General features: G+C 37.5%; 1 protein-coding gene across 2 annotated transcripts in view; it reads left to right on the top strand.

Annotated features, from left to right (window-relative positions):
• The first annotated feature begins 6772 nt into the window (after positions 1–6772).
• si:ch211-12e13.1 (uncharacterized) overlaps positions 6773–12627 on the top strand; it is a 28681-nt gene continuing 22826 nt past the window's right edge. Inside the window, exons 1-5 of one of the 2 annotated variants that reach the window (XM_033972538.2) lie at positions 6773–7148; positions 7972–8135; positions 8637–8879; positions 9539–9715; positions 10317–11903. In XM_033972538.2, the coding sequence (XP_033828429.2) occupies positions 6931–7148; positions 7972–8135; positions 8637–8879; positions 9539–9715; positions 10317–10522 (1008 nt within the window). In that variant the 5' untranslated portion in view covers positions 6773–6930 and the 3' untranslated portion in view covers positions 10523–11903. Of the gene's footprint in view, positions 7149–7971; positions 8136–8636; positions 8880–9538; positions 9716–10316; positions 11904–12627 lie in introns of those variants that run through there. The other variant, XM_055224155.1, reaches the window with a different exon arrangement.

Below are 12627 nucleotides of genomic sequence, written 5' to 3'. Positions count from 1 at the left end.
ATTTGGTTCACTGAACTGTAATGTTCATCTAAAAATACTTAATAATAATTCTTCTGATTAAAAACTGTAGAACTGTCCCAACTGATTCATTGTGGCATTTTACAGTAATAAACAGCTATGGTGAAATGCCATAGACATTTTTAACATAACTAGTATGACCCAGTCTGATTTTTTTCAGTAATGACAAGTAAGTACAGAGCAATGGGTGGAGATAGGGGGTAGGTGAAAACAGGAATTTTCTGAGCAACGTCAAATGCAGGACGATATGAGATTACTTAATCAAGATTGAGTAAATTCATGATAAGGAAACATGGTTATGCTTAAAAGCTCTTAAAAGTTGATTTTCATAATATGTCCCCTCTAAGAGTCTTGACAGTTTTTAGTTGTATCATTTCTCCATAGACTATTGTATACAATATAACTGGTAACATAAGACATTTCTTTACAATTATCATACGATTGTAAGGCAGACTAGGCAAAATCTGTACCGCTATAGAAGCCATATACTACAGCAATCTGAGAAGCTTGCTAACCAATACAGTTTTTCACATAGCATCAGCTTTTTTGCCCATAATAGCTTTTATTTGAATGAATAATAATTATTCACCATATCAGCTGCATGAGTGGGCAAATTGTAAGGAAATCTCTCAGGCATGCAGTTAATGGCATGTATTTAACGCACCATTTGCTGCATGCCCAAGGCAATAAAATACATGCAAATGAGGGCCTAACTGCTAAACTGTGTGTTAGGATCATATAATAAACAAATCTATGCATGTTTCTCTTTCAAAGCTGTTTACATGTACTCACATCATCTCAGAGCCTGATTTACACGATGCCCATATGTCAGCTGCACTACTTTAATACTCTCTGCTGCAGCCGGCTACTCCATCTTACCACATATTTAACTCACTGAGCTGATGTATGGAGTAATATCCCAGCTTTGCCAGCACAGCCTCATGGGAAGAATAAAAAGACGTTAAATGCTTGTCTGTGCAGGGGCAGGACGTCCCAGAACGGGAAAGGGCACATGCATCATTTCAGTAGTGTTTCTGTGTGAGAACAGGGATTATGAAAAGGTTACAGTTATCGAGAGGTGTCAATGGTGCACAGTTAGAACAGATATTAGAGACCCCAAATCTGTTATCAACTGTTATGAAAATGTGTGTATTGGTTGTGTTTTTCTGATCATAACTCACTTTTTGGTGCTTGTAACCATCTAATAATGCCATTCAGTATATAAATGAGTCAGTTTGTCATCTTCAAAAAGCTAAAAATTCCGTGTTCCACATGCTGATGTCATGAGGTTGCAGGCGTATAGCAGTGACCTCTATGTGAAGACGTGCAGATGGCGGACAGTGTAGCAGAGAAATAACATATTGCACCTTCAAGTTGCACCTTAATTAAACATGTAAACATATACATTAGTCCAACAGTAGTTTGAAAGGCATGAATATTGCTATAAATACTGTGAAATATGACCCTTAAGTCCTCTAGTCCAATGTGTGGCCGTATTTGTTTGTCAATGACTGATCTCGTCAAATCTCAGAAGCTAAGTCTGGGTCTTTTTAGTATTTGGATGGGAGACTGATGAAAATTCCAGATGCCACAGTGGAGCAGCAGTGGCTCTAGTAGAAACTGTTGTGTCCTTAAGCAAGACATTTCATCCTCCTTGATTATGCATGAATACGGTGTGCGTGTTGGTCGTAGTTCGAAGGGCTGATGGCTCATATCGGCAGCCACTCTTCCATCAGTCTACTCCAGGGCAGCTCTGGCCATAGTGACACCACCCCATAGTGAGGAGTCAATGAAAAATGTACAATACACACAGCAGGTGTCTGGAAAAGCTCAATATAAATCCAATATTAATAACACATTTGAGGCACATGATATTTAAATGAGGCAAATCAAAATGTTTGGAGTAGGGATCTAAAAATCTGTGCAAAATAAAAATCACTGTAACCATGCATCTTTGCTACAAAATCCTGCAACAACAATCTTACAACTCAAAATGTGACTGGACACCCAGTGACCACCCCAGTCCTTATCCTCCCTGCCACGCCTCTCTGCTGCAGCCCTTATGTTGCGGGCCTGTATAATCGCTGGCCACTGTACTTATCGACTCATCTCTTTGCCTCGTGTCAGGCCGATCCCAGGTAAGCAGTGGTCCCACGTGCACAAGATGGATGAGGGGTGTCCAGTGTCGACCCTCCAACGCCGCTGTCACCTCTAAGAGCTTCATCACAGCCTTGGCCAGTTTATTTTGGCTGCAGACTACAGCTCTCTGTGTGGGGGGTACACAGCACAGTGGCAAAGACATTATCAGCACTAACACGCAATCAATAACTCTGTCAGGGAGGCAGAAGAAACGGGCCCAAGACAAATGTTGGTTTGCTCCAAATGAGAAAGAGACTGGAGGTTGGGGAGTGACACAGTGACACAGCAAAACTAAAGATTCATAAATAAAAGAAAACACAACTCCAAGTATTGTTTTGTTTACAAAAAGTTTGGTACACACTAGTGTTGGCATGATACTAAAATTTCAAACTTGATTTTGGGAATAGACTCAATACTGATTCCAATACCACAATGATAATAAAAGACACTCTATTTAGACAATAGAATGTGAGTTTTATATCACCATGTGGTCTTATATCTGTGTATCCCTCCAGATAGCAGTAGTTGTCAAGGTAATTTGTTTTGATACAGCTTAAGATCATTCTAAAGCTATTCAGGAAAGGTTTATTTTTGTCCTGTCTATGTGACGTTTTAGCATCAATAACTGCTCAAATGAGTATCTAGTTTTGAAACTAGTTTTGGTATCAATTAGTTTCTTTAGCAGGTTTGATGATGCCAGTGAGTTGCATGAAGTGAACAGCACTATTGGTGGTTTTCAGATTCTAAAATGGGATGATAGGGAGACAAGAGAAAGATTTCCCCATTGGTTACATTCTTCTGAGAAATATCTAAAACATAAATTCACAAATTTCGAACCTGATCATTCCCTTTAGTAACAAAATAAGAATCTGCATTTCACTTATCTTCGATTTAACAGCCCTCCATCTAATATTGTTGGCCTATACAATATAGTCATGTCAGCTGAAACCCACAACTCTACTATTATGCCACACCCAATAACAATACACATAACATATGCAGCACCACTCATCTGTCCTGTTGTCTGTAGCTCTGTGGGTGCAGCTCTGAGTGCAGCAGCCTCAGTGATTGATGCTTTTTTGTCCTCCTTCGACATGTTAGACTTATGCCTGGACCTGAGCCTTGTGCTGTGCTGTCGAATGTCCCGGGTGTCAGAGGGGCCAGATTTATTGAAAATTCAGTGCGTGATCAATCCCCCCCTCTGCAGCCTTTGGCCTGTGCAGCACACACCATGCGTCCTTGGCTCGGATAGTGCTGAGCTCCACTGTCAGCACATTGCGTTGTTGTGGTGGAGGCGCATACATAATTGAGCTTCCCCATGAGACGGTCAGAGATAAAGCAATAACTACTCAATCTCAGCTTTTAACAGCCCCCCGGCTCTGTTGTTGCTAAGAGGAAGTAATGAAATTCTCTCAGTTTTAATTGGATGAAATGAGAGGATGCTAATCCACTGTTAGTGATCTTGTCATATCAAAGCTGAAGAGGTGCTGACATTCAATATGAACTCATGGCTCACTGCATCTTTTCTTTTTTAGATTCAGTGTATCCAATTGTCATGCATACTTTTTCACAACTTTTTACCACTACAGAGGCAATTTAGGTTTTTAACTGCAACAATTTAAAGATGATTGTCTTAAAGATGACATATGGGGTATTTAGTATTAAACTATGTGGAGATCATTTATTTTATTTTGTAAACCACAATATTGTTTGAAAATAGCTGAAAAAAAACCTGTCCATTGACTTCCTGTTGCAGAAATCTTCAGAGCCGCACTTCACCATAACAAGCAGCAGATTTTCATTTCAGTTTTATTGTTGGAAATTGGTTTTGAATTTTTTTGTTGTGGGCGGGGTTAGGTGAAAACAGAAATTTAGCATCAATCAAAATATAGCTCATTGTATAGTAATGCTGAGGGACACAGTTATAGCGTGGTTTAAAAATGGACAAGGTTACAGAACATGAGGCAAGTGTAGAATATCTGAAAGAGCATTAGAATCGTGAAACCTGGCAGTCGTCATTAAGCACTCCACTGTCCAAATCTACACCTGCCCATGGGAGTCTTCAACAGCAAACTTTCTGAAACAAGAAAAAGCTAAGATAAATATATATTCATAAATTATAACTATTTAGCCATATATATATTCATATACTATAACCAAAACTATTTCACTTCTTTAGAAGAAGTAACCCCATGACCCTCTGCTGCCCTCTTCTGGCCTCTTCGACAATTTAGTGATCACAAAAGTGTCAGAAACGTATTGTGGTAATATATAAAAAAGGCAACATAATGTGATAGCGTGACAGTGATAAGTTGATATCATATACGATGTTGAGGGGCCCAACATTTGGAAAATTATCAAACCCCTTCAAACAGAGTTCCCCTTTAATTTGAAGAAAGGTATAGGCCTACGATTTCTGCTATATGTGTGACCTCTACACACATGTATACCAAGGGACAAAACTTGACAAGAAAAGTGTTTTACCAATAACAAGTCCATATGAGCCAGATATATAGTATAGGTAAATACTCTTATAATGCAGTACATGTTATTCATATGAACAATTGGTGTTATCATTTGTCTTTCTTGTCCTCTCTCATCCTTCCACCCCTCTCTGTCTCCCCCGGTCCCCCTCTTATTCCTGCGCTATATTTAGACTCCTGCATTGCAGATGTCCCACACCCCCGCAGTTCTGGAGAGGAGCAGCCAAGACTCAGCCAAAAATGTGTCTGACCCGGCCCGTTTGTGGACAATTATGTGTGCGTGTGTGTGTAACTGAAGCAGATAGGGGTAGGAGTATACTGCATGACACTAGCGTAGCGTATGTGTGGATAATGCTGAGTGTCCAAGCCTGATGCACACTGCACCAAGGGTAAGATGCCCCCACAAACGCTAAAGTCAGGAGCACTGCAGTCATATAAAGAACAGTGGGCGTGTGCACATGAAAAGGGGAGATACTGGGGAGAAGGTTAATGCATAATATTACAAAAGGTTATATTTACTGTTGTTTAATATACCAAGAATAACTAAACAATAAGTAGTCATGAAGTACAACCATGAAAGCACCCCTCCCCCTATTTCCATAACTCCTGTAGCTTACTTCCAGACAGTTGAATTGCAATTGAAGAAAAAAAAAAAAAAAAACACAATAAAGGGAAAATACAATGCAAGAACAAGAATGAAACAAACAAAACACATATTCATAATAGGCTTGTAATATAAAATGACACTATTCAGTATGTTTTGATCTGGTGCCATGATCTTAAAAAGAAAAAATCTCTTAACAGGGATATATGTCTTTATACTGAAGTAATTTCTGTAGGCCACTCACAGATGGGAACATAAGAATGTCTATAAGTATGTATAGGTATGTATAGCTATTTAGCCTATAATTTATAAGCCTATTTATCTAGGTCTAGAGGTCTAAAATAAAAAATAAAAAAATCTTAAATTATCATCGGTGCTATTGATAACATTAGCCCCATAACTAGGACAAATTGAAATGAATCTTAAGTGTAATTTCCCTGACACGTGTTGTTGCCGCAGCCGTATAGATCACATTAATCACACGCAGAAAGCCAACACCACATGAGGGTCGGGCACTATTGAGCTGTTGTATTTGGTTGACGCTGCTTCTACAGTGGTAAAGCATTAAGTATTTATAACTCAAGACTTCTGTCAACCCCAGAGCAGGCCTTCAGTGGATTTACAGTGGTGCAGTCTGTGAGGTGAGAGCGCCATCTACTGTCGAAACAGTTGCCTAAATTCAATACGTCTGATGACAATTTAACAGGTGAAGCTGTACTGAAACTGACTGATGAAACTAGCAAGCTGACACGCAAACACCTGAAAGTCCCATCATGTTATATTTCTGATGCTACATTCATTCGATGTGGAAAGTATAAGTCCTGGAATAGGCTACCTGGCTGAGACTGTAAAAATGTCCTTGTATGGAATTTTATTGAATGAGAACTAAACAAAAATCATGCATTTTGGCCACTACCCATCTCGGTGCATTCCTGGATGAAAATAATGTGAACGCAACTGTCTCAGTTGTTTCTGTTTTACGGTGCAACATTACAATGAGAGTAGTTTCACACGGGGTTTATAGGATCGACCAGCCCAGACAAAAAGTTATAAAATGGGCATCACAAACATTCACGATATGTACCAATTCAACACCGTGACCACAAATTGGACCCCACTGGAAGCAAGAACAGGCAAATTTTGGAGTAGGCTGTGATAGAGATTATTAGTTTAGAGCTGTCTCGAGTTAGACTAGTGGCCATTCGTTGCTACTGCACCTGTGGTACTGCAGCGAAAAAAAATCCCCCCTGTCCAGAAATCATTTGTCCCATCTCAAACTGCTCATGTTCAGCTGACAGGGCACCTACAGTTTTCACAAAGGTCGGACTTTGTGTCAGTTTTTACCTATTTTACCTTTCTTCAGCTCAAAATCCTTGAGTTGTCTAAAAACAGCTTTTTAATCGTTAGCTTCGCCTCGCTCTGCTCTAGCTGGTCTCGCGCTGATCGGTCAGGACAAAAGCTCCACAGTCAGAACAGTCTCAGCGCGCGAGACTGAGCGTGCGCCCACGTGGGAGAAGAGCTCAACTGCGCATGATCAGTGGGCACGAGCGCACCGGATGTGCCTAGCATAGACTCATGGATCAATCATAAGACTGTATATTTACTTCTTTTTCTTCAGTTTGTGGTACTTATCAGCAAAAGGCTCATCTAGAAACATGCGCCGTTGAGTTCGGCCCAGTCACTTAAATGAGCATGTTTAAGTATCTGGGCTTGGTGTGCACTCTATACTTGCTGTATGCCAAGATCTACTGCTCCTACTGTTTATTAAAGTCAAAAACGCTTCACAGTAACAGACAACCGAGTTTTGCGTACCTTTTGCTCCGATATTTAGCTCGATGTTTGAGTAGGACAGTTGTCTCATGTACAGGTGAAACAGCAGTGCAGTATACTGTGCACAGCTGCAGGTGAGTGACAACACAAGAGCACAAGGAGACAACTTCACACACTTACAACCATAAACAAGTAAAGTAACACAAACTATGATTTTTCTCTTAACATTTCTGTTTAATTACTGTTTAAAGGTTTTAAACGTACTCTATTTTCTTGTGGAAGTTCTTTGTCTTTATGAAGACTTTATGTATCCTCCTATAAATTGACCTGTAACTTGACCTGTTGGTGTCACTTGTCTCCATGGAGATAGATAAGTTTAATGCAACATAGTGCAGCTTTAGCCCACTTTAAAATCTAAATTAAAAGAACTCCAAAAAAAAACCCAAAAAACAACTACATTCTTACTCATCATCACAGGGCATTTCTTGGGGAGAAGTACCTTGAGTGGACAGTTCATTATAGGGTTGTCAAAAGTATTGAAAATTGGATAATGATCTTTACTAAAACTAATATTGAAGTTTGCACAAGTATCAGTACTGTCTAAAATAACATTAACAGGACATTTATAAATATTAACAAATTTGAGCTTTCCTGAACAGGCTTGGTATGATTTTAAGCTTTACCAGAACAAATAGAAGACCTCATGCTAAGATAAAGAAAGTATTATTATATTGTATATGAAATTAGGCTACATTCTATTACTAAAAAGTAGCATTTGTTATTTTCATTGTGGTATTGAAATCGATATTTAGTCCTGAGTGAATTCCTTAGTATTAAAATCAAGTTTGAAATTTCAGTATCGTGACAACACTAGTCCTGTTTTATGTTTGATTTGTTCAACTTCAAGTCCTTTAGAGCTCTGTGTGTGTTTGCTAAAGCCCATGATGTTTTTTCTAGGCTAGACACTCCCTTGTTGAGGAGGTTCTGCTCTGTGGCTGGCTATGGCTGGGACTATCCTGACAGTGAATACAGAGACATACCCCTATGCTTCCCTGAGACTATGTTCTTCAAACTGCTGCTGATGCTCCTGTCTGACAAAAACTTCAAACTCAACCCTGCAGGTAAAATGATCTGTAACAATCTATTATCTTAACATTATCTGGCTCAATATTGTTTGGTAATGTGTCGTCAAACTGCAAAGAATTGTGGGATACAGATGCATAGCTGCGGAAACATTCAGATCTATAAGCTTAAAACAACCTTAAACTAGTTAACAAGAGCAAGAAATAAACAGCTAATAGTTTTCCAACAATCTGCTTTCTAACCATAGCAATGAGCATTTCAGTTTTACATAGAATCTTACTTGTTTAATTTCTACTTGTGGACTTGAGGATGATCAGCGTACTCCAACATATTGCCATTATACTCATATATCAGTAAATGTAAATTAATTAGTACACCAGAAATGCCAATTCATGGGCACTCTAGAGGAATACAGCAAACCTCCAGATATACTTTTATACATTTCGGGTATATCATCATCCACCAAGCTCACAGTATTTCAGTATTTGTGAAATTCTTACAATTAAGTAAGTGTACCATATCAACAAGTTCTCTCCTAGGTCTTGTTCGAGTACGGCAGTCTATACGAACTCTTCAGCCCATCGATGAGTTAAAGAAAGGACCATTTGGGGTGCGGGCCTCAGTTTTGGTCTACAGAGGTCTGAGTGGAGGGGTTGAGGTGGACATCGGTCTTTCCGCTATGTCCCGAAACCAGTCCCTCGTCTGGGAGAGCGTCCTGACTTTACTGTCCAAGAACAAGACACATGGAGGCACTACAACTGTATCTCAAAGTAAAAGTGAGGGTATGTTTGATTTATTTTAGTCTCGTAATGCTAATTGTTAATGTATGACAGGTAAAATATAGTTAACGTAATTATATTTAAGATTTTACAAAAAAAAAACATGCCTATCTTTTTTTGTTTTTAAAATGTTATAGTTTAGCTTCCCGGTTTGAGTTGATATGGAGGTAATTCTATAACTGTTACCTGGCAACCATAAGGATCAACTATACTATACTATACTATACTATACTATACTATACTATACTATACTATACTATACTATACTATACTATACTATACTATACTATACTATACTATACTATACTATACTATACTATACTATACTATACTATACTATACTATACTATTTTACTATACTATTTTACTAAACAGCCAGAAAACACCTTCCTTGTCCCTGCATTGTGGGTGGAATTTTTCAGTGTTTATGACATTGGTAAACGTAGGTCTATTTAGTTTTTGTGCTAGTTCCTGTATTTTTGTGAAAAAAGTTGCTGAGAAAACTACAAACTGCTACTTCACTGATGTAAAACTCTGATAAATATTTACCACAGGTACTATCCCACAAACCAAGACATAATTAATAAAGTATTCAAACCTGTTATCTGCACTTTAAATACATTTTGCAGGATAAGTTAATTGACCTGTTCCACCTTCCACAGACGTACAGTTGAATCCAAAGCAAGTTACACTCACATTGCCTAAATTTCCCATGATGCCTTGCTCCTCTGACTTCTCTCCATGGCGGGTTGTCTCTGCTTTTTGTGGATTAAACACGCTGATAACGCCACGACTTTGGATGCTGTCGGTCAGTTTGGCTGAAATTGAGAAGCATCGAGGTGGGCAACAAACACTAAAGACTCAATATTTATTTATTTATTTTTTAGGCAAAGTAAATGTGAATCATGTCAAATGTAGCATAAACAACAAAAATACAACAATGAAGCATAATATTACACAACCCACATTGTTACAAAAAAAAATTGAAAAGACAAAAATGTGTAATTAAAACTGGACTGTTAGTCTTGACGAAGCTGCAATTCTCCATGTCACCTCTAGAGGCTGTCAAAGTACTATAGTTTACACTAGCTTTCCAATGACAAAATGAACGACTTGGAGATTATAGATTATTATATTATTATATTATATTATAGATTTATTTTTAGATTTGACAAGACATTGTTTTGTTGATATTTATCTAAAAAGAGCAAAGCAAATAATACATATAGATCACAATAGTGAGGATTTCTACCTGGTCATGTCATAAACTTTGTCAACAAACTGAAGCATTGTTATGATCTAAGTTGACTGAGATGCTACAATTGATAGAAAAAGTAACACCAGTTCATATATATTTTTGTTTATTTTAACTGTGCCTTCTGCTTTTGAGATTTGGCAATTCTTAGCTAAGAGAAAATATTTGTGTTTTTTGTTTTTTAGGGGTTAAAGCTATCTCCGCTCCGGCCAGTGTCACTGCACAGTTCACAGAAGATACTCGTAAAGTCCAAGGCAAAGTCCAAGTCTGGTTTTGGGACGCTTGCGAAACTGGAAGTCAAGTCTCTCAAAACGTCTGCTTTAATGTCATAAACCATGGAAGCAATCACTCTCTCGTGGAAGGACGCATTTTAACGAGTGCACTTAATTGAAATGTATTACTTATTTGCTAAACCTTTATTTTGTTATATCCATAAAGGCAATTTTTTTTCTTGATGTCGCAACTTTTTATGGGCCCAAAGTGGATTTTGCAGATGTAAATATTGATGAATTTTGTATGTGCAATTGTAGCCTAGATGTCAAAGAATTGTACTAGTAGTAATAATGATTTTTAAGAGACTCAGTTCACTGTCAGACATACCATGATTACACATTCAGGACATTAATGTGGCTGTTGTGCCTTGCCAAATAATGTGAACAGGAATTGAACCATCAACCATCCACTTTAGTCTGGCTGTGCTACCACATCATAAGATCTTCTAAAATGTATAAAAATACAATTGCTGCTCATATTTACTATAATTTTTATATTAAGAAAAGGAAATGTGCATCTTCAGATCACATTAATCAAAGTATTCCTTAAAGCAAATTAAAACAATCACACAGTTAAAAAAAACCAAAAAACATAAAGTCCCTGTGTTTATCAAAGCCTAATCAAATCTATCTACACAACTGGAACGTGGGTATAAGGAAATAACATTACTAACATTTGTAGCAACAACAAACAAATACAGCATCATAGGAATTGGGGCCTATATTACGATTTCTGCTCTTTTTTTTTTTTTTTAGATTTCTGTAATTTGTTGCTACTGAAAGATCAGTATCCTGCATATATTTTTAAAGAAGATTACTGTGGTTAAGCTAACTTAAATCTGATTATTGGCTTACTATACTTCTCATAATGCTTGTTTAAATAGATTTTTAAGAACACAAAGAATGAAAGACTTGATAAGACAACTCCTAAATGCTCCTAAACTATTAAAAACGTACACAATTGATTTAAGGAGTGCAATGTCATCTTAAAGGCTTATTTCAGTGACATCACTCAAAGTCAATGAGGCAGTTTACTATATATTCACTGTTCACACTTATATTTTACTCCTGTCAAAATAAACTAAAGCCAAATGCTTGTTCACCCAATCACTCAAATGGCTCACGCGTCACCCTGTTTTAGAATCAAGTGGTTCAACCTCCTCCTTTTCTGCTGAGTCTGCAAAAAGAAAAAAGTTTACAATTATTATTGTATTGGAAAGCAAATATATATATATATATATTTTTTAGGCCATAATATAATCATAAGAACTAAAAAATAATGAAGGAGAACTGTGGAAGCTAAATTAAGCTAATTCACGTGAATTAATTTTCTAAAATGGTAAACTCACATGTAATGTTTGTCTGTTTATGTCACATTAACTTTATCATTCAGAATGTTTGACTTCATAAAGCTGGTCAGATACTAAAGGTGTGGTTATGTATTAGAAGATAGTGCCAATAAAGAAAATTTACCTGTGTTAACCTTGCACAGCAAGATGGATTTTTGCAGTATTTTTGATTTCACAAAATGGTGAGAATTCATGTTGTTATGCTGGTGTGATAGGGCCCAACACCTGGTTGTAAATGATAAAATCATGTATATTTTAGAGCTGTACTACTTTAGTCATTTAGTCGATTGATTAGTCGATGGTGTCTTGGTTGACCAAAGTTTTCATTAATCAAATAAGTATTTTATTAAGAATATATACATTTTATATGCCTCACATTTGAAAGCAACAGACTTGTAGTGAGTTATCTTGAGATTTGAAAGTGAGGTGTGAGTTGAATATGAATTCTTAAGTCTGAGTTTAATCTAACACTGATTACTACTAGTTTTCTGTATAAATGTCTGTAATTGTGTGAACTCCTGTGATCTTATGGTTTTATCAGTGCTGTTTGGGTCAAATGCCAGAGCTCATGCCAGCACAACACCTTTGTCTGTGTGCATATTTATCACATACAACATAAAATTGAACAAGATGAGCTTCAAAAATTAGTCTGCCTGTCCCAGTACTGTGGGTCTTCCTCCGATCCTCTCCTACTCCTGTTTGGACACTACTCTCTTTGCTCTTTACTGCCATAATGAGTGATCAGATGACTGAAGGTGCCATGAAGGTCTGTTCAAACAATTATATGCCAGTATAAACACCTTGGGAATGTCCAGTCATCATACCGCTGAGGAAGGAAACAGGTTCTGTGTCCCAGAGATGAGCATGCTCTGGTC

This window comes from Periophthalmus magnuspinnatus, chromosome 9 (genome assembly GCF_009829125.3).
Source record: "Periophthalmus magnuspinnatus isolate fPerMag1 chromosome 9, fPerMag1.2.pri, whole genome shotgun sequence".
Taxonomy (NCBI): domain Eukaryota; kingdom Metazoa; phylum Chordata; class Actinopteri; order Gobiiformes; family Gobiidae; genus Periophthalmus; species Periophthalmus magnuspinnatus.
Note: the sequence above shows the minus strand (reverse complement) of the source record. Positions and strands in the feature narration are given on the sequence as shown.